The sequence below is a fragment of the Hordeum vulgare genome, chromosome 6H, assembly GCF_904849725.1.
Source record: "Hordeum vulgare subsp. vulgare chromosome 6H, MorexV3_pseudomolecules_assembly, whole genome shotgun sequence".
Classification (NCBI taxonomy): domain Eukaryota; kingdom Viridiplantae; phylum Streptophyta; class Magnoliopsida; order Poales; family Poaceae; genus Hordeum; species Hordeum vulgare.
This window is the reverse complement of record NC_058523.1, coordinates 202,064,502-202,087,206: the sequence shown is the minus strand read 5'-3', so window position 1 is coordinate 202,087,206 and position 22,705 is coordinate 202,064,502. Positions and strand designations below refer to the sequence as shown.

Here is a 22,705-nt window from a genome sequence, read left to right as displayed (position 1 = left end):
GATTCCCGGCGTTGCGAGTCCGGCGTTGTCGTCGTGCTGCCGCGTCCCAGAAGCGGCGGAGCGCAAGCCGAACGGCCATCTCCTCCTCGGGGCTGCGTGGGACGAGCTCATGGTCGACGAATCTAGAGGTGAAGAACTCAGATTCGCTGCCCGCCATGCCGGAGGTGAGCTTGGGTGGCGGATGGGAGTGGAGGGGAGTGGAGCGAAGTGGCTAGGGTTTGGTCCGGCAAGCGGATGTGGACGAATATATGTGAGGTTGATGCGGGCGAGCGCGGGCCACTGTGGGCTAGGCGGGCGTGCCCGGGCTCCCCCATATCTGACCCATATTTGGGCTGGATATGAAGGGTGCCGGTCAGCCCAGGTGTTTGAGGCCGGTTTGAGGGGTATGTCTGGGTCACTTTTCCGTGACCGGTCAATGATCGGGCGGCCTGTCCTAGGCGTTTGAGGAGGGTTTGAAGGATCCGGTTGTCGAGGCCGGTTTGAGGGGTCCGTCGGGGTTGCTTTTTTGTGACCGATCAATGACCGGGTGACCTACCTGGACGTTTGAGGAGGGTTTGAAGGGTCTGGTTGTAGATGCTCCTACAATCGGACCCCTCAAGCCCTCCTCAAACGCCCGGGCAGGCCGCCCGGTCACTGACCAGTCATGAAAAGTGACCCAGACGAACCCCTCAAACCGACCTCATATGCCCGGACTGACCGGCATCCCTCATTTCCAGCCCAAATATGGGGCGGATATGGGGGAGCCCGGGCACGCACGCGTGGCCCGCACTGGCCCGCATCTACCCCACATATGTTCGTCCACATCCGCTCGTCGGACCAAACCTTAGCCACTTCACTCCACTCCCCTCCACTCCAATCCGCCACCCAATCTCACCTTTGGCATGGCGGGCAGCCGATCTTAGTCCTTTACCTCCAGATCCGTCGACCACGATCTCGTACCATGGGGCCCCGAGTAGGAGATGGTCGTTTGGCTTGCACTCAGCCGCTCCCGGGAGGCGGCCGCACGACGACAGCGCTCGGACTCGCAACGCCGGGAATCCTTTGCGTCCGCACAACCGGAGGCGGTGCAGTCCGTCTGGCGTCCTAACGTCGTGGCGGAAGCGCAACCCTTGTGTTGGTGCGCTGAGCACGAAGCATGGTCGTCCTCGGATGATGTTATGGTGCGGCGTGCCCGACGGGCAAGGCAGCGGGCACGGGATACGGCGGAGGCCCTCGCGGTGGTGGATGTTGGAGAGGTAGAGTCACACTCTCCGGCGCCCAGTAGGGTCCACCAGTGTGGGCGACGCAACCGCATCGTGGTGGACATCGGCCCTCCCAGGAAGGCACCGTCCTGGTTACGGGCTCCGACAAGGAATAGTAGGGCATGGGAGACGACGGGAGCTCGACTCTTGTGAGCCGGCTAGTGTCCCATGTCCTACTCTACCTCGCCAGCGACCGGATCGACACTGTGAGGGGCTTAGCCAGCCGCCGGACATGGGCACGGCGGAGCCGGGCGAGCCCCGCTTAGTATTAGGTTTATGTTGCATGTAATAGTATGGATTCGAGGTTTCTAATTTAAGGTATCCACATGTAGAATACATTGTTTGAGGCGTGACCGATTAGTGTCCGCGGACGCATCCACGGACGTTTGATGGGACGGACTTGCAAGGCCTGGCTGTAGATGCTCTTACTCCCCACTATTTATTTACAACATAGACATGTGTGCACACATACTACACCATATGTATACACTCTATACCATCTGGCCCAAAGTCATGGTGCTTCACGATTGACGAAATCACCACTAGCATCTTGCTACCTATTCGAAACTCATCTACCATTGAAAGAACATATGTTCAGACACGCTTAGAGTCAAATCTATGGTTAGATCCACCTTAGGCTGGGGGTGCAACCACTATACTAGTCACCCAAGTACATGTTGATTAGTTTGTTTTATTTTCCTAGCTGTAACACACATCACACCTTCTTAGCAATGCAACACATGCTATCAACTTGTATGTCTCCTAAAATATATATACAAATAAAAGAATGATTAATTTCTATTTCTAGCCACACTTTTAGAAAAGGTAAAGTGTGGCCAAATTCATGTATGAACTAAAGATGACAACAACTGAAATGAATTGTTGGAGATGCTCCCACATAGATATGTGAGATCTGAAAATACAATATTAATAGGTGCACATGTAAGCTCTTTTTCATGTGTTTCTTCTAAGGAGTGCGCTCTCATGCAAGAGTCACCCTCTACACATGCTCCTAGGTAAAGAAACTAAATGAGAGGAACCAGAAAAGGAGAAAGTAAAAAAGGTACGAAACTAACAGTCAACCTTAGAGCAAGTATAATAATAAGGGGCTTATAGCACGCTTACATGTCACTTTTACCAATGTGGAGGAGAGCATACTATCTTTGTCATGGTTTATTAGTCCCCCTCGTACTTAGGGTCATATTTTGACTAGAGTTATTATTAATAAAGTATAAATTATACATAGGAAAAATAACATTATTGTAAACTATGTTCAAATGCGAATTCAACGACGTAACCTATGGTGACAACATTAACATTTTATTAATTAAATTTATGTTCAAATTTTGGCATAAAACATGAAGGGAACCAATAAAGGAGAACAGAGGTAGTAGCAAAATAGGGAAAGTGGACTCCCATGCAAGATCCTAACTATACATGTGCTTCTAAACAAATAGAATAAATATGAAAAAAGAAAAAGAGAGAAGGTTGAAAAAGTTACTCCCTGTGATCCAAAAAAAAGTGTTGTGATATTGAACTAAGTTTAGTTTAACCTTAGTTCAATAGTATGAAACTTATTTTGGATCGGATGGAGAAATAGACAATCATATGGCCTACCTTATTGTAGGTGTCTATAGATGACATCACATCGACATATATATATCTAAGTCAACTCCATTATACTATTAGTTAATAGTTAATAAGGTCGTCCATTGGTGATGTGACAATTTATATAACCAGCTTCTGAGAGCAAGTACATTAGAATGGCATAGGTGGGCTATAAGAGATGTTACATCAGATTTGTGCTTAGTTGAAGGAGAAAGGAGATGAGAGAACAGAGAAGCGGACTACAAAATTAGAGCCCGCTATAGCACGCCTTTGAGAGAGAGGGGGGAAGAGAGAGAGAGAGAGAGAGAGAGAGAGAGAGAGAGAGAGAGAGAGAGAGTTGAGACATATATTAATGATATAACATACTAGTATGACTAACCATTGTATGAGTGGTCTATTAGGTTGGCTATAAATAATATGAGAACTCGATCCACATAGACGGCTGTTGGTTATACTATTAACCCTGTCCCTTCTCTAACTCTACATTATGCCCTGCTCTAACTCTACATTATGCACGCCAAATATGCATTTTTACTGAGATGGCGCACAACTAAATGAGAAAAAAGAGGATTGAGTATCACGATATGATACCACATCATATTAAATAATGTGCTAATATGTATTCTGCATGATAATAAATGAGATCACTATGATATCAACCTATAATACTATCCATTGTAAACATAGTATTCTACACTAGTATATGTATGATACTACTATACAGTATTTTATTGGGACCAGCCTTATCCCTACTCTTAAAGATATGGTCGTTAATTTCTATTTTCTCGTTAAATAAGGTGTCGTGTCAGAAATTTGCTTATGAATATGTGCTAAGATACAAACATTGGGAGTGCCCCTAAACAAAAGAGAACTTCATGTTGTTTTTGCAACTAAATTATTTCAAAAATGAAACACATAATTATTTACTCAACAGAGGAATTTAGAGTACTCCCTCCGTCCTCAAATAAGTGTATATAGAATTTTTAAGACAGATTGTGAAGTGAAGTAGAAAATGCATTGGGAAAGTACAAGCCACCATCCTCCCCTCTTTAATTACCCCACTTCCAATGAGTTATGTGCATGTAGAAAATGAAGAGAGCTGAATGTTATTAGGCTTGATTCTCATGTGATGAGAGATAAAAAAAATATACTTTGAAATGCATTGAAAAAATATAAATACACTTTTTTGTGGACAAATTTCGAATGCTAAACTTACACTACGGAGGGAGTATACATGAAGGTCTAGCTTATTTACATATTATCAATCTGATTTAAGATACGGAGGTATTGTATTGTCCTAGGATTAGAGGGAACATTTTATTCAAATAATGGATATGTTTTCTGATAATAGTAGTAATAAATTTAGTGACTTCATCAATGTTGGTCTCAGTTCATCATTTTGTTGAAACTGTATAATTCCCCCCTCTCCCTCTCGGCATGACAAAATATCATCAATTCATCATGCATGATCATCTTCTAGTATCAGTTTGGATTAGTGACATTGTTCTTAATGGAGAAATTGCATGGTAGACAGGACAGATTTTCGCTCTAAGCCGGATATCCCAAGGAGGTACTCCCTCCGTTACTAAATATAAGTCTTTTTACAGGTTTCATTAAAAGACTACATACGGATGTACATAGGCATGCTTTAGAATGTAGATTCATTAATTTCGCTTCGTATGTTCCCCTAATGAAATCTTTAAAAAAACTTATTTAGGAACGGAGGGAGTACAACACAAATATGTGGATGCTTGTGCCTTTGCAGGCTTGCGGATCAGTAGAGAGGGTTATGGAGCTTGTATACATGTTTAAGCTAATTTGGTGCAGAAAAATAGAACGGCTAATAATTTACGTACCGACCGGTGCCTGTAGTAGTTCTGTAGCAAGTTGCCAGGACACACATCTCCCAACATCAAGGGTTCATGTGTCCCACATGCATGCGTGCATGCATGCATAGCCATGAGGGAGAATGTTTGTGTCCGAAAAAGGTGGAAAGTATGAGAATACCTGACAAAAAGTAGATCACAATACACAATTAGCTGACATATGTTATAACAGTAACGATATATCATATACTTTCTCTGTTCCTAAATATTTGTTATTGGAAAGAAGTAGACTAGTTTTCCTCAACAACAAATATTATGATACAGAAAAAGTATATCGTAAACCACAGCCAATATGATGCACAGTAGTTTCTTCTTCCCACATCGATCCTTTCCACATTGTGAGCTCCAAAAGAAAAACGAAGAGCTTACGGAAATATGTTTTATTACATAATATGGTACTACAAAAGAAGGAACACAATTTATACTGGCTTAAATAACGGCAGCAGAGCAAAGAAAGGAAAGAAAACTGTAAAACAAAAAACTCACCCTCATGGCAAATCCGGGTTACTACATACTACTACTATCGAGCTTGTTCGCTTATTACCCTAGACATGTGATCACCCTCCTCTCTTCCTCTCCCTCTTCCTCCCTCTTCTCTCTATCCGTACGCCCTGATCGACCGATCTCCTCAATAACAGAAAACAATAAGATCACAAGATACAGAAAATATAACAAGACTAATATACTCGTGATATGCAAATCAAGTTGCATTCATCGGTGTCTAGTGTCTACTAGCTAGCTAGCTAGCTAATACTAGCTGCGAACAAGACCGCAGGATAGGGTCATGAGCAGCATGGCAGCGTCGGTGATCTCGTCTCGCACGAAAACGTGAGTGAACGCTGCCGGCGGATCGGCTTTGCTCAGTCTCTCCACCGTGGCGACGTCCTCGGACACAACGTGATCTTGATGCTTCGGAGTGGCGTCGACAGCCACGACCTTGGTGGAGGTAACGGTAGGATGATCAACCATCTTGCACCTCTTCTTGAAGGGCAGCGACCGGTCGAGGTCCGCAGCCCTCTTCTCCTTCTTTGTGGCCTTCACCGCTTGTGATGCTTCGCTTGTTTGCACGCCCCCGGACGCCACCCCGCCACTGGAAGCAGATGCCACCCCACCGTTGGCTCCGGTGGCCGCCGCTGCAGCCATCGCACGGCGAACCTTCCTTTGGCGTATGCCACATGCGTTGCAAAGAGACTGCATGAACCAATAGACGCATGAAAAAAGAACACTCAAATAAATATATGCGTGTAATTTGTACTACTGTGTTATATGTACTACATGTTAATATGAAGCAAATTAAAGTACATAGATTGAGCAGGTATAGATCATGAAGGTTGCCTATAGCAATATGTTTCACCTTGGGGCCACAAGGACCACTCCTCCACAAGGGGGTCTTGGTGGTGTTGCAGTCTGAGCACACTCTGATAACACCCATGGCATGCTGCAGCTGCTGGCTCTCATCAGCTTGGTGTGCTTGTGCCCTTCTCCTTGGCTTTCTCACCATCCCTCCTTGGGGATCATTCGTTGGCGCCTTTCTCATGATCCTCATCTTCACTGGCGGTTTGGCAGATGCCCACTGACTGGTCGATCCATCGCTAGCATGTGTGGCTTCGAAATCATAGGAATTGTATGAGGATCTCTGGATCATGTCACTGCCGATGCTTTGGATGGTAGGTCCGAACGGGGAACATGTGGCGAAGACGTCCGCAGATCCTCCGCCCATCATCATGCGATCATTGAACTAGAAGAGAAGAGAAATGCAAGCCAGGGAGCAGGATTATAAGAAGAGCTTGCTCGTACTAAAACCGCTGGAACACATCGATCTAGACATATGTATAGCTAGCTAGTTGTGATCCCCCTCACCTGCTGACTAGATTCACCAAAAAGATGCTGCCCCGAGTGCTGGTCTCCACAGCCTTGCCCTTGATGATCCACAGGGTTGTCGATCATGAAAGGGAACAAGATAGGAGGGTCCTTGGGTAGATGAAAGGCTTGAAAGTGCCCTTGATCTTGATCTCCATCCATTAGAGGGAGAGTAGATAGCTGGCTCATGTAGATAGTAGACATGTGAGAGGAGAGGAGGAACGAGAACGAGAACGAGAGATCTAGCTCTCAAGCTATCTGCAGGTGCTGTGAGCAGAGGTGGAAGAGATCAGGGTGGATATAAGGGGGACGCAGCTAGTTAGGGGTGGAGAGGTGTGTAGAGATCTGCAGTTGGAGGGGCAATTTACGGGGGCCCAGAGTGATCATGGACAGTGGAGAGTGACACGTCCTTTTTTTTGTAAAGGGGAGCTATTGGGAGCCAAGAGCTACTATCAAGCTAACATCTCTCTATATCTCTCTCTAGCTTGCACCTAGGGGGGACTTAGAAGGAAGTCTGTGATCCCTTTACTAGAGTGAGAAACAAAGTGAGAACTGGGACACAGCACGGGAAATTATAGGGATGAGGAAGCAAAAGTCGAACAAACACGTTATTAGACACTCTGCATGCAAACATTCGTTCCCAAGCTCAACCAAGATCCCATGCAACTGCAGCATGTGCCCCCCGCGGCCCACTCCTATGTTAAAAGTGTTTCTCATTTCAAGCAAACATACTGTTTGTAGATACTACTAAAAGTTCTCATCTTAGGCGCATTGAAAGCCTGAGGATTCACACATTTAGGTTAGTCCGGCAAAGAAGCACATTTTCTGCTTTGGATCCTTGGCGAAAAATGGTGGCTCTGAGATACGTTTTTAGCTGGATAAGTGGTTAGAAAATGTCACATTCTAGGAACAGTATCTAGCCTTATACCGTATTATACTCCCTCGGTTCCTAAATATAAGTCTTTTTAGAGATTTCATTTTATTTTTTTGAGAAACCAGCAGAAGCTCTGCCTTTTCATTAAAAAGAAGAGAATTGACCAGTTAATAAGGAAAACTGGCCGAAAACCGATACATAAGCAATGCACACACCGACCCCGAGGCCGCGCCCCTGACAAGTCGCCGACTCCTTCACCCGAGCAACCAGAGTTGACGCCCTACAACCATTTCCGGAGCCGCCGCTCCGACCTACAAAAGCAACAACACACACGCCGACCCCAGGGCCACGCCTCAGGCGAGCCGCCTGCTCCTCACCCGAGGATTACATACGGAGCAAAATGAGTGAATCTACACTCTAAAATAGGTCTATATACATCCGTATGTAGTTTGCATTGGAATCTCTAAAAAGACTTATATTTAGGAAAGGAGGAAGTAGGAGATAAGAATCATATTATTGCACAATTAATCAGCTCCTCTCACGAAGATATATATTTAGGTACGATTTGATTGGCCCTTGTCTAGTGTCATGGCAACATCTTCTATCCTGCGGTTAACATAGCACAAGGACAAGATTTGTTCCGCTTAAATCTAACTACAAATATGACATTTAAGATGACTAAGTGCGCGAGAATCATGGTGCCATCATCCACACCCAAAATTACCGGGATACGCCACCAATTCCCTCAGCGGGGCTTCAGTTCGGCCTAAAGTAAAAGATGTCGCCCGAGTGTGTAACCCTTTGAAGGACACAGCTACTGCAAGAGGTCGGGTTCAGGCCTTCTAAGAGCTTAAGGGCCAAGGTGCGGGAAAGAGGAAGACAGGGGCCTGTCAGAGGTCTCGAAGAGCACTTCTGTGACCTTCGCCACGCTCGGGGGCTACTGACGATGTCATACAACAGGGGTGGTCCATTAGGAAGAGCCCGACCCTAGGCCTCGTTAGGGGCCCCAAAGCCCAAGTCCGAGCAAAACCCTAAGGGTAGCGTCAAGGATCTTCTTGACGCCCAAGACGCAGATCATAGGTGCCCTAGATCGCATTTGTTCCCCCGTAAACCATAGACCTCCTCCATCTATATAAGGGGAGGTCAGCAGTCCTTCATCCCGTCTTATTTCAGATAGCAACTCTCGGTAGCAACATCAAACACCATTGTAAACCCCTCGCACAAGGTATTCCTCCACCATAAAATATCAGAGCGAGCAGGATGTAGTGTATTACTCTACGGAGGCCCGATCCTGAGTAAAACCTTTGTGCGACCTCCGACCTGAAACTTCCGGCTGCAGTTGGACCCCTACCGAGGGATCTGATGGTATTTCGCACCGTCGGCTATGTTATGTATGTTGGCTGGTGAGCCAGTGTGTTGCTACTCGATCTGATTGGGTTATTGATGTGAACCTTCTATGGCTTTATTTATACAGTCGGGCAATCACTTTTTAAAAAAAAAAGGTACTTGAAATGGAAATTTTTTTCCAATAAAGAAACTATATTTGTATAGAAGCTTGTACTTCCCAAATATGGTCTTAATGTATGTTAGCTCGCTCATAGTTAAGGCTCAAGCGGCCAAACTGAAGATCCCAACTCTTTTGTTGTTGTGTTCTCTTGGTATCAAAAGCTACTTTTTGACATGAAAACAGTACGGTGCAAGATTACAAAATAGCTCACTGCCAAAAGCTAATGTGGATCGTTATAGGATGTTTAATCGGTGTTTGTAATCACAACTATTTGTTATTAGCAATAATTCCGCCACAGCACAATCAGAAGAAGTGGCACTAAAACCTCATCAATTAAATAAGTTTAATTCTATACACGCTGGAATCTAACATTTTTCTTATTTCCTAGTGTTCCAAGTGTTACTCTGGAAGTCTGGAGTGCCAACTAGCAGTTGATATCAGATGAATCTGAATATTCTAGCGTGTAGATTTCACTAAAACTCATCGTTTAATCCATATCAATATGTGTTTAACTTTGCCAGAAAAACCAGAACTTCATTGCAAGTTGGTCAAAAAACAGACTTCTGTTTTTGATCTTCCACGCAAAAAACATGTAGACACGTCTTAACAGCTAAAATTTTAAGTTTGAGGGTCTACCGGCATAGATATATGATATAGCACGAGGGTTTCTGAAGTCACTACAGAAGAAGTACATTGCTCAGTACCCCCAAATTCTTCATGTACATATGTGCCATGTGATCATTAGAAAATGTTCTCTTGAATTGGCGCAGGATAGAGATGTATTTCATATATAGTTAAAGATATACTGATCTCCACCTAGAGATATCCAAGTACCAGAAACCTTCAAGTTACCTTAATAAGATTATAAATATGTTCTCAAGGTTACCTTTCCTATCAAGATATTTCCTACCATTTCCTTTGCTATCAGAAGAGATACTCATACATGTACGCGGCGTACCTGCATGCTGCGCTCTCTGAACACACACCCTAACAATTGACGGAGAGTAGGCATTTTAATTCGTCAATGTATCTATGTTTGTACTAACGGAGTGACTATAACTCACGCATCTTATTGACTACCAGGGTCGCACTGTTCGTCACCTCTATTTTCACATTAATGTGCCGTAATTTTACATTTCATAAATTTTATCTTATTTCATACGTAAAAAGAAAACGTTACAATCGCCGTAAAAAATATTTTTGTTACGTAAAATTACAAACATAAAAAATATAGTGTAAAATATACATAAAATGCAATTTTTCTGGTCTTATGACCTATATTTTTGTTTTCTTATGCCAAAATTTACATAGTGGATTAATATGAATGTAACTATTTGTATCTTAAGTTACTTTATTTATAAAACAATCTTAAGATTACCTCGGATGAAGAATAATTTATTCGTAATAGTATTCATCACTCAGGGTGCAGAATAGGTTATTTTTCACTCAAGGTAATCTTATGATTGTTTTCTAAATAAATTACATTTGCAATACAATTAGTTAAAATTTGGCATAAGAAAACAAAATATATAGGTCAAGAAAAAAACATTTTATGTATATCTTACAATGTGTTGTTATGTTTGTAATATTATTTAACATAAAATATTTTTTACGACAGCTATATACTTTCTTGCGGTCCCTTTCTAGTATTAAATAAGATAAAATTGACAAAACATAAAATTACGATGCATTGGTGTTAAAATAGATGGGGATGAAGAATAACTATTTCTCACCTAGGATGATGAATAGTCAATCCCTATATATAGCCTTTGCATGAAATAATGTCGCTCAATCGAAGGGTTCTTATCGTCCACTTAGAAGTCAAGACAGTTCTACTAGTATACTCATGTGCATTTCTAACGTGAACACCAAGGCCTCTTTATTCAAATGATTCTAAAACGTGGAATAGGAAAACCGTCGGATTAGAATGCCATGTTGAGTATTTTGGTTTGTTTGATTGTGCAAAGGAATCCTTAGGAAAAATGATCCTGGAGGATCCAGTCCAATGAATCAAATAATTTAGGAAAAATCTAATCTACACACGCCGCATCGCGGCTTTCCGGTGCGGCGGTTGACACCATATCTGGCAGCAAAAGAAATCGGACCTTTTTTTATTATGCATGTATGCATGCAATGATGTCATCCAATTCATTCTAAATGATCAAAAATCAAAAGTTTTATCTTTAAAACCATTAATTCGACCGATGATCCGTTTGCGCCGTTGACTTTGTTTCGACGAAATCTTTAAAATTAGCTCACATGTCGACATGTTTCGACAACTTTTTTTTGCTCGTACTTACCACATTTGTTGCACTTACTTATCATATTAGTAAGTACTTACTTGTCTGATAAAAAATAATTTAATCGCCATATTTTTTAGAAATTACGTATAAATATGACATCTCGACATAATCGAACGGGCAAGCACAAACAACTTTTTTAGGACGATAACATGTAAAAATATGACAACTCGGCATATTTAAAACCGACGACCAAAAAAAACTTATTTTAGTAATTGTTAGTAAATATGACATGTCGGCATAGTTAAACTAGCAAGCACACAAAATATTTTTCTGGCAAAGTTGTATGTAAATATGAGAAGTTGACATATTTAAAAATTGGCAAATCAAACCTATGACATGCGTTTATATCATGTATAATGAAAATTGCTACAAGACAACAATCATTTGTCAAACACGGCCTTCGGGTCTAAGCAAACGTAGTTGTCAAAAATCTATACACACGGTTGGCAGGTTGACGACTAAGTTAATTAAACGTGGCTATTAAGTATCTCATAATCTAACAACTAAATAATAGTAATCTGACAACTATCGATGAAAAATAAAATCAAAACATGTCGGTATAAGATCTAGTTTTAAAGATCTTGTTGCCAAAAAGCTAACGGTGAAAATGGATCGTCAATTGGATTTATAGTTTAAGAGATAAAACTTTTTGAAAATTCAACATTAAAAAATTGTTGATGTCACGCTGATGTATTAGCTACATGCATGGTGAAGAACCGTCGCGCGGGAAGGCGTTCATGTGGCTCCGCTATGTAGTGGCTCCCAACAATTTATATAGAGAAAAGATCCTAAGGATTTGATTGAACCACAACCCCATGATTACCCCCATTCCAAATGAATCTGGTTCCAGGTATATGAACATATTTTGCTCCAGGTCCAGATATAGATGAGTATTACGTAGGTACAAAAGCATGGTCACATCAAGGTAGGGTTAGTTAACTAACGATCACATGTCGACCCATCTCCATTATTTTCTCTTGCAGTCAATCGGGTACATGCAGTACATACACGAATCACAGCACTGTAGTGCATAAACGACAGATCGGTTGAACAAAAGCTGAGCCGATCAGAGGGAGGCCTGTGGATGATCTGGTGAATGCAGCGGCTCTGTTGTGAATGGATAGGTTCGCATGGACGGGCATCTCTCAGACAGCGGGAGAGAGAGAAAGGGAGAGTGGAGACAAAGAACTATTAAAGACATGGGCAGGCAATGAGACACTTCCTGCGCCTTGCGGGGCCAGGCAAGCATGATCTTTGGATTTATTGGCACTGGCAGCAGATGGGATGCTAGTTTGCCCTTAATCATAGAGCACTAGTAACATACGACCGGCTAAATTAAGCCACAAACATTAATTATAGCACAGTAACTAATTTTGTAACATGGTGCTGCTATATACGGCAGTGGGTTATAGCAGTACCTTGGCAGACTTGATGTGTTGTCAAATCCCAACAGCATTAGAAAGAAAAGCAATCAATACAGGAAAAAAAACATCAAAATTATTAAGCGGACAGAAAGCGTTTCCCTGCATAAGTATATCCATAGAGGCTACGGCAACCAAGTGTTTAGTTTTATGGCGATCAGTTGACGGACTAGACCGAAGCAGTAAAAACCTGTTTTAACATTTCTGTAGTAATTTTCTATAGAACAGGAGACTTCATTAGGTCCATAGATATGGCATTTATTTTACATTATCCAGAAGAAGATAACAGATCTTCCCGGCCATTGATCCAGATCACCCGGAGAGGGCAAGAAGCTAGCTAGCTCCTAGCTATAAGCAGCAAGCCCATAGTAACATGACACATGCATAGCTGATAGCCTAATACTAGGCTCTAACACTAACACTAACACTAGCTAAGCTAGTTCCTCCTGTTAACCTCCCACACAGTCAAGACACACGTACACGATCGACCAGCCGGCCTCTCTCTCTCACTCACTGCCATGAGTAAGAGAGAGAAGCAGAAGCAGCTTAAAACCCGAAAGCGACCCCTCTTCCAATATGACAAGCCCACGCCCTTCCACGGGCGCGCGTCCAAAATCTGGGCAACTTGTTCCTCCCCGCTCTCGTGATCCCCGTTGGGGACAAATCGCAGCGGAGAGCGCTCCCGGACAAGCGACTAATGGCGCGAACGAGGAGAGGGGGGGGCAGCAGGACAGGCCGCGCCCACTGCTTGCTTAGCTGCGTGCGCTGTGCCTCTGTACGTGTAGCTCGCCACCATGCATCCCTTCGCGGTCAGATGAATTGCAGTATGCATCACGGCGAGCGATACATGGTATGCCTACAAAAGGAGGCGGATGTGGACAAGGGAGAGAAAAGCCCGTCTGGCCAGATCGTTGATCCCATCAGCTTGCAAGATGCAACGCAGAGATCTTCAAGCTAGCTAGAAATGGGTAGGCATTTCCCCCCGAGGGCGCATCGGCATCGAGATCCGAGACGTACCTCTGTGCCATGGAAGAAACTACTGGGCGCCAAATTTGAGATGGAACTGCGGGGTTTTTTTTTACTTCTTGGTTGGTTGTTCATATTTTGGAGAAGCAGCTATGGTTTAACTTGGTGAGTGAGCAGATCTCATCCAGACACCCACTGACCTTTTTTGCCTTGGTTTGCGCACTGTCAGGCATGGTTCAGCAGTGAATTGTCAAAACTTCAGCCAGGATGCAGAGATTGTCTTTGGGACATGGGATCCAGAGTCCTCCATGGTCTATCCACGATTCCACGGCATGAATCAGTTAATCTACTGCAAGAAGAACGCAACTATGAATTAGTGCAGACAATTGAGATTGACAGGGCAGTATACTATCTACAGTTAAGTATCTTAATGGACTGTTTGCACTATGTTCACCTCAGAAACTGACCACATAACCCTCAACTGCAAGAAATAGCACTGTTCTTGTTTCATCATTCATTAATGACAAACTTGGACGTGCACGGTGACTAAGACAAGTTGAAAGAGATTGATGCTAAATTAATTAATATCTCAAAAGTTGGGAGGCATGTTTAGACATGCATGGTGACTGGTCAAACCTTTGCTTACGGTTTGAAACCCCAACTGCAGTTTGCGTATATGTAAATTGCGCACGTGTTTAGATCACAAATTTACTTAGGGTAAGCTTAAGCAACTAGAGCACATTTACATGTTTGTGTTCAAAGCTCAATGAAAATGACCAATAATTCCAAGCTATAGCACAGATCTACTAGGAAATCAAAAATCTCACTCTACACCATCAAATACGTTTGTCTCACCTGAGATGTCCAGCAGAAATACTTCTGCCACGTAATAAAAACTCAAATATGTCATGTAAGCTAAATAAGAACTTTTTGTTGATATGGCACTTGAGACAGGTTAGAAGAACATTCGTGCAGCAGGATAGTATCTACATCAATAGGACTGTGTACACCTGGTTGTATGATCATTAAGATGTATACGTATAGGGGTTTTGAATCACACCTGCAGAGAGAGAGAGAGAGAGAGAGAGAGAGAGAGAGAGAGAGAGAGAGAGAGAGAGAGAGAGAGAGAGAGAGAGAGAGAGAGAAGGAGAGAGAGAGGGTGTGCAGAGCGCAGTCACAAGATGTAAGGTGACCAGCTCAATGATAGAACTGTGCCCAACAAATACGTAGCTTTCAGAAGGCTCTGCAAATCCAATGGGATCATGGCGTTGTGCAAAAAGACACTGCGCTCCATGCCTACGTGGACCCTCATGTGTGTTGGATCATGTGCGCACACAAGCGGGAAGGTATATATGTAATTTAGTATAACCATAGGCTTCATAACTAATAAAGAATATTAAAGTAGAACAGTAAATAACATAAGTAGGCAGAAGAATATCGACAGCAGCGGGATAAGCATGGGCTGTTGGTCCCACGCTGAAGTGCATAGCTATTAAAAACTTCACGAGTAGAACGAGAATGTACACTATTGTCAAACATGAACTCGTTCTTTAGGGTGTGTTTGATTTGAGGATCAAAAGTCATGGAATGTCATGGTTCCATCCCAAAGTCATGGGTTGGTTCCATCCTTGTGTTCAGCTGATGATAAAAAATGTCATGGATTGGTTCCGTCCCAGTGTTTAGTTGGAGAGATGAAATGAGAAGAATCTGATGCCACTCACCTCTTCAATATAAATGGTGAGATTACATATCTCAACAAATAGAGTTATTTGCATTTGACAAGCCTATAATTTAAATTTTCAGCAACATTTTCTTTCTATTTTCAACACATGCAAATAAAAATATATGATCATGAGGACATACCAAATATTTACGAAAAATAGTCACGAAAATGAAAAAATAACCACGAAAAATAATAATCACGAAAACGAGAAAAAATAACCACGAAAAAATAACCATGAAAACTTTTGTTCGGGTGCGGGGGTGAGTGCGGTGAGAATTGTTTGGTTATTTCTTTTTTTTCTTGGCTTTCACGGACGAATAACGAGTCGATTCCTCCAAATCGATGGAATCAGTTGGTGAAGTATCTGGAAGGAATATTCCCTGCATGCGGATGACCCAATTCCAGTTCCTAGGCCAACTAAACACGAGAACGGCTGCTAGGGATGAAACCAACCCGTCCGATTCCACCTCATCCTGAAACCAAACACACCCTAGGATTCCAGCAACAAATAATACCTGCCAGCTCGAGTGCGGGATAAAATACCAGAGTCATTTTAGAGGAAATGACATGCCAAAATTATGGGAATTTGATTGCAGAGAATAGTATGTGCTGAATCGAACTGGTCAATGGCACTCAAGTCGAGAAACTATCATTCTCTTTTACCTTCCTTAGAAAGGTAGCTCCAGAGTATCCTTCTCTTTTCCACTGCTGAACTTTTCTCTTAATTAGGAGGCCATGATCCTTGAGAAAAGTACCTATTGGATTCTCCGTCAACAAACAACACAACAAAGATTAGGCAATGCCAAGTTTAACTACAAGAGAGGGAATAGCTGCAAATCACGACAGAACTTAAGTTGAAAATAAATAAAGATCTAAATATGATCGCATTTAATTGTCATCTAAATAAAGTACTACTTCAATATCATCATCTGAGTATTATGTGATCATGAAACAATCAAATAAGTGGCTGTGGGTGGCACACGCCCACAACAGTTGGTTGCTATTAGAGAAACAATAAAAAGACAGAAGAAGGAAACAGAGAGTACACTAACAGTGAGGAAGTGGATAAGGCAACCTACGGGTGGGATGAAGGGTTGAGCCACAACCACTTATTTTCAGGCTAAATGCCATGAAACAAAATTTTGGGATTATGTTAGGCATAGATGGCAGACCAGGTCATGTCAGAAACTAATAAAGGTCAAAGAGGAAATTCTAGTGATGGTTGAGATTAAGCATAAAATATGTTATGTTTTGTATATTATTTAATTCCCCCCTAGCTTCCAATGCTTTGTGAACTACAAAAGAGAATATACAATTTAAAGACGTGAGAAAGAGTGGATAGCTTAAGACAAACATATACGTTGTGTGCCTGAATGCCTCTCTATTTTGGTTCTCTGCAAGCCTTTCGTACTATGACCATGATGCGCCAACTTTCAAGCTTTCACATATCAAGTGAGTTTTTCATCACCACAATTTCATTTATGACTAAAAAGGTATAAAGCAATTGTAGTTCTTCGATATCAATCAAAATTTGCAATTATAATTCCCAAGGATCTGAAGATCTTTTAATGGTTTATAATGTATAACAAGCAGGACCAGAATAAGGAAGTGCACAGTAAAGAAAGAAACATTTAAATGTGTTTAGAAGATAGAACGGGGTTGCATCTGTGCTCGACAGCAAAGAAGAAGGTCCACTTTGCTGAAAAGAAACATGACACTGACAAGTCAAGGCAAAAGACCAACTAACGGGAGGGATGAGGAGAACCGCCAGTATTCTGGTCTCCTAACATACGATAAAAACAAGCAATGGAATAAATCCATTTACTGGACCAGGAAATCCATATATTGTTCATTTTGGTACACTTTCCTTCGTTAAAACCAGGTTTGGCCACTACTAGGCGTCAAAAGCCCGGTCATTGCTTTCCTCTCATCCAGAAAAAATATTTAATATGTGTCCCTTTTGCTCCGGAATTAAACACGGAATGATGGTTAGTAGAGAAACATATTCTTCAGAGTGTTTTACTGCACCAACTTAACTCCATTACTTTTCTATAAGCAAGCATAACCTACTTCCACCGCAATATGAAAAACACTGCATTCCACGACGCTTTGATTCTACTACAGTGGTTGATCACTAGTGAAAATCTGCCATACAATGTACGCATGTGTAAGAATCCGGTGGAACTGTATCACCAATAGCAACGGATGTTTTTACCATTGCCACGTCCACTCGAGAAACGATGGCCGAGCAAACACAGGAAATAATATGTGCACAAACCTCCAAACTCGCAGCGGCACCTTTCAAGAATCTACAGATCCTCAGAAATCTGTGTGGGCATTCCGTCGAACACGTGGTGGACGACGCCGGAGCTCCCTTCAGCGGTCGGGACACGAGAGCTATCGTTAGGTTGTGCAGGGCGGCAGGAGCGAAGCAGAAGGAGTAGGTGTCCACGGCTCACCTCCATATGCCTGCGGCGGCCGAGACTCGACTTCATATGCCAGTGGAGAGGACGAGATGCGACGCCGCCACGGCATGCGCGCCACCGGGCTGAACCCTGCAGAGAATGACGCCGACGCGACCAGGAAACAAAACGAACCGAAATTTTGGTCTCGTAATTTTCTACTACTTTTTCATGGTGGGCCTGCCAAGGATATGAATCGAGACCGTAAATAGCCCAGCCCAAATATGCGCTTCTGCCGCCTCTCCTTTATTGAGGCATTTCCGCCTGGGAACTCCGGGAGCAACTATGTGAGAGGAACGCTCCTTCGGTAGCCTAAGGTCACTCTCAGACGCTGTCACTTGTAGTATTCTCATCCTCCACAGCGTATCACGTTCTGGGCGTTTTCTTTTAATTTTTTTATTATTCTCTCGCACGCCTTTTTGGTTTTAAAGATGGGTTCTTTTGGGGATTTTCGATGTTTTGGTTTTTCATCGGTCTTTCTTAACTTTTAGACAAAAAAAACATTTTTGCATGAAGAAACACATTTTTTTCCTTCATTTAGAGACACGGTTTTGCTTTTGAGAGAGGCACTGAAACAGAAAAAACATGTTTTCCTGTTTTTTCCTTTCTCGAGAGCTATGGTTTTGTTTCCACGAGAGGCACGACCGTGCCTCTCAAAAACGAAAAAAAAAAATTACAAGAGGCACGATTTTAATTCCGTGAGAGGCACAATCAAAAACAAAAACAAAAACATTTTTTTCCTTCCACGTGAGGCATGGTTTTTTCGTGAAAATAAATAGTTCATCAAAACTATCAACATGGGATCTTGTTTTCAAGATCTCGACGCGTAATTATAAAAAAGATCTAAGATTTGAAAGCACGGTTTAAGAGATAAAACATTTTGAAATAACGAAACAACATAAAAAAGGAAAACTCCCAGATTGCGACAACTGAAGAGTGACCTTTGAAAAAAGTACTACTTAATTAGTGATTTCGGGAAGCTACTAGTTAGCGTGTGTTGCTATGGCTAGCAACGCAGTGCTACGTGCACGATAAATAGGTCGGCCCAACAAGGCTCACTGAGACCCCCTTTGGTTCGCATGGTCATCCTTAGTCGGTTGACTGTTCACCAATTCACCATTTTAAACATGACCGTTGATCATGGGCTTTTGAAAAAAATAGATAATATATAAGAAAAAAAGTTAGCATAAATTCTAAAATGTTTATAAATACTAAAAGGAATCACAAATTCTGAAAAGGTTCACAAATTTGCAGAAAAAAATTGAGGATTTTGCAGTTTTAAATAAAAGTTCATGGATAGAAAATTGTTGTGGCTTTCACAATCTCAAATAAAAGTTCATGAATTTTAAAAAAGTTCATAAGTTTGGAAAAAAAATTCCATCAATTTTGATCCAAAAAAGTTAATCCAATATGAGAACACTTCATTGAATTTGAAAAGCAGTTCACAAAATTAAAAAAAAGTCATCGCATGTGTAAAAAGATCATCGATTTTGCAAAAAGTTCATCAAATTTGGAAAACAAAGTTCATCAAATTTGAAAAAAAAATCAAACTTGAAAAAAAAAGAATTTTCATGAAAAGTTCAACAATTTTGAAAAGAAAAAAAAATGAATTTAAAAAACCGTGAATTTAAGAAAATAAAAAAGAACAAAATAAAGAAGGAAAATTGAAGTAAGTGTGCACAAACGGGTGAGTTGGTTGGTGCTGGATGCGCTTCCCTATGAATGGTGAGGCGTCGCTAGTTAAGAAATACTCTCTACAAAGGTCACTCCTACCTATTCAGGTTATGACACGTATGTACGTTACTTGTCGCAACCTAATAGTTTTTTCTTTTATTGTAGATTCGTTTATTTAAAATATTCTATCTCTCAAACCATGCATATAAATCTCGAACCATTTTCATTGTTGGATTCTTTGGATTGAGATCATTAAAATTAGGTTCCTTGTTGATAGATTTCGACGAACATTTGTTTCCACGAAGAAACCCGAACTATGAGCATGATTTTACCTTTCCAAGAGACACACTCGTGCATCTCACAGAGGCAAATACATGTCTCTACGAAAAGTACATCCATGCCTATCATAGTAAGAAAAGAAAAACATATGTTTCCTTTTTGTGAGAGGCACGGAGGTGTCTCTCGCGTAAGCAAATTCTTGCCTTCATGAGAAGTAAATCCGTGACTCTCAGAAAAGAAAAGAAAAAGTGTTTCTTTTCTTTCCGAGAGGCATGGTCATGCCTCTTGCAGAAGAAAACATGTGCCTCTACGACAAGTAAATCTATGCCTCTCCTGAGAGGGAAAAACACATGTTTTCCTTTTGCGAGAGGCACGGCCCGCAAAAACAAATTTGTGCCTCCACGAGAAGTAATTTTGTGCCCGTCGAGGAACATAAAAATGTGTTTTTCCTTTTTCTAGAGGCTCGTCTTTGCCTCACACAGAAGCAAATTTGTGCCTCTACGAAAAGTAAATTCATTTCTCTCATAGTAGGAAAGAAAAAGAAACACGTTTTTTTTTCTTTTGTGCTGAAGCAAATACGTGTCTTCGAAAGAAATAAATCCATACCTCTCATGAAAGGGGTAAAACATGTTTTTCTCACTCAAAAAAATTGAATTTTTTGTCCAAAACATAAGAAAAACCAAAAAGTCAAAAAAAGGAAACAAGTCATCTAAAAGTCAAAGCGTGTAAAAAAAGAAAAAAAAATCCAAGAGAAGCGTCTAGAGCGCGTCAAATGACGCGCTCTTAGTCCATACAAATGACTCTTGCAGAGGCTTCCGAAGGAACACTCTTTCAGTAGGGGAGCTCCTATTTGCCATGTTTTGCGGCAAATAGATGCGCCATCACATAGGGTGCGCCCAACTAAGCCAGTCCATTGTCATGCACTGCGAACGGTTGTGAAAAATTGCAAAAAGGTTAATCGCATTTCTTGGGAATCAAACACGGGTTACGGGGTCAACTGCGCTTGCTGCTAGCCATTATGACCAAAGAATTCTCGCAGCAGAAACACATCGCAAGATTTAAATAGCAGTAGCGGGCGTACCACCATTTCAAACATTCCGAAACAGTATTTCAAAATTTGAGTAGATTTCTGGACTTACAACCAATTTTTGGCAAACCCGAACAATTTTCTGAAATGGCGTACGTATTTTGAAAATTCTGAACTTCTTCGTAAACATGAACATTTTTCGAATTTTTGAACAAAAGTTCAAAATGGGAACAATTTTTAAAATCACGAACATATTTAATTTTTAGAACATATTTAGAAATGGAGAAGAAATTCCCAAAAACAACCATTTTTTATAATATGGGAACATTTTCGTAAAATCTCTCAAAAGTAGAAATCATGAATTTTTTTGGAAACCGGAACATTTTTCAAATTTGGAAACAATTTTTGGATACGCAAACATTTTTTGAAACCAGAACCTTTTTCAAATTCGAAAACAATTTTTTGATACAGGAACCTTTTTTGAAACTCCCTACCATAACTTGAAAACATGAAATATTTCTGAATCTATGAACAATTTTTGAAAAAGCAAACAAATTTATGAAAAATGCAAACATATTTTGAAAATAGGAAAAAAAATATGAACAAATATTCAAAACGGGAACATTTCTTTAAGATGCAACGAATTTTTTGTATTTGTGCACATTTTTTGAATGGGTACGTTTTTTAAAAATCTGAACAATTTCTGAATCTACGAACAATTTTGATAAAGCTAAGAAATTTACGAAAAATGCAAACTTATTTTGAAAATACGAACTTTTTTAATTTGAGAACAAAAATTGAAAATGGGAACATTTTTTAAAGTGCGACTAGTTTCTTATATTTGTGAACAATTTTTGAATGGGAACGGGTTATTGAAAATCTAAACAATTTCTGAATCTATGAACGTTTTTTGAAAAAGCAAACAAATTTATGAAAAATCCAAACATATTTTGAAAATATGAAAAAATCTTGAACACTTATCGAAACACGGACAATTTTTTGAAAATGCAAACATTTAAAAAAAAGGAAAATAAATTTGAGAAAGAAATAAGCAGAGGAAAAAAATAGAACAGAAAAAAGTCCGATTCAGAAACCTTCTCGAAGTTTTCCAAAACCTAAAAAAACTGGGTGGAAACTCTACAAGGTTTCCAAAACCAGTAGTAATACTGTATAGACAAAAGAAAGTTTCGCCATTAATTGGGCTGGCTCACTGCATCGATCGCTCGTGCCATCATGTGTGAAGCGTTGACATTACGACGCTTCTGTTTTAGCGAGCGGCGTAAAGGATTTTCCTTCATTAGTTGCTCTCATGATGAGGTCGCTAAAGTTTAACAGGAAAAAGAAGGAAAATGGGTCGGCTTAGAATGGAGCAGGAGTGTGCACTTGTCTAAACGGGAGGTACTAGTTAGCATGTGTTTTTTCGGAAGCATCCCAGCGAGCACTATCACGTGCCGTCGCTTGACACATTTTTAGCCCTCCATCACGTGTCGTGTACTTACTGTTTTTTTAATTTCGTTTTTATTTTATTTTTCTAGACGCGTTTTTGGCTTTTCAGATTGTTTTTCTCTGATTTTTTTGATGTTTTGGTTTTTCACCAGCCTATCTTAGTTTTCTCAAAAAAAAAATTAAAAGCAAAAAAAAAGCGGGGTTTTTTCGCGAGAGACACGGCCGTGCCTCTCGAAAAGAAAAAAAAACATATTTTCTGTTTTTTTTGCAACATGCAAGATTTTGCTTTCGTGAGAGGGACGATTGCTTCCGTGGAAAGTATGGTTTTGCCTTCGCGAGAGGCACAGCCGTGCCTTTCGAAAACGTGTTTTCTGTTTTTTTCGTGAGAGACACGTTTTTGTCTTCGTGAGAGACACGCACGTGCCTCT

The 22,705-nt window shown here is 41.1% G+C and overlaps 1 protein-coding gene and 1 long non-coding RNA gene across 2 annotated transcripts; both read right to left on the bottom strand.

Moving 5' to 3' along the window:
• Positions 1-5,100: 5,100 nt before the first annotated feature.
• Positions 5,101-7,330, bottom strand: LOC123404827 (protein CYTOKININ-RESPONSIVE GATA TRANSCRIPTION FACTOR 1-like). Its single transcript, XM_045098771.1, has 3 exons — positions 6,596-7,330; positions 6,090-6,473; positions 5,101-5,926 (listed from the first exon to the last, which is right to left on the bottom strand). Exons 1-3 carry the CDS (start codon positions 6,797-6,799, stop codon positions 5,489-5,491), a joined length of 1,026 nt encoding a protein of 341 aa, XP_044954706.1. The 5' UTR covers positions 6,800-7,330; the 3' UTR covers positions 5,101-5,488.
• A 5,583-nt stretch (positions 7,331-12,913) lies between these two features.
• LOC123403112 lies at positions 12,914-18,042 on the bottom strand. Its single transcript, XR_006611405.1, has 4 exons — positions 17,849-18,042; positions 17,668-17,763; positions 16,053-16,144; positions 12,914-14,015 (listed from the first exon to the last, which is right to left on the bottom strand). It is a non-coding gene; the product is annotated as an uncharacterized LOC123403112 (long non-coding RNA).
• Between the last annotated feature and the right edge of the window lie 4,663 nt (positions 18,043-22,705).

Excerpts from the sequence above, each read along its gene's own strand:
- LOC123404827 (XM_045098771.1), bottom strand. The coding sequence starts at position 6,799 with ATGTCTACTATCTACATGAGCCAGCTATCTACTCTCCCTCTAATGGAT. Across the intron at positions 6,474-6,595 it reads TTGGTGAATCTAGTCAGCAG|TTCAATGATCGCATGATGAT; the intron begins GTGAGGGGGATC and ends CTTCTCTTCTAG. Across the intron at positions 5,927-6,089 it reads GTGGTCCTTGTGGCCCCAAG|TCTCTTTGCAACGCATGTGG; the intron begins GTGAAACATATT and ends TGGTTCATGCAG.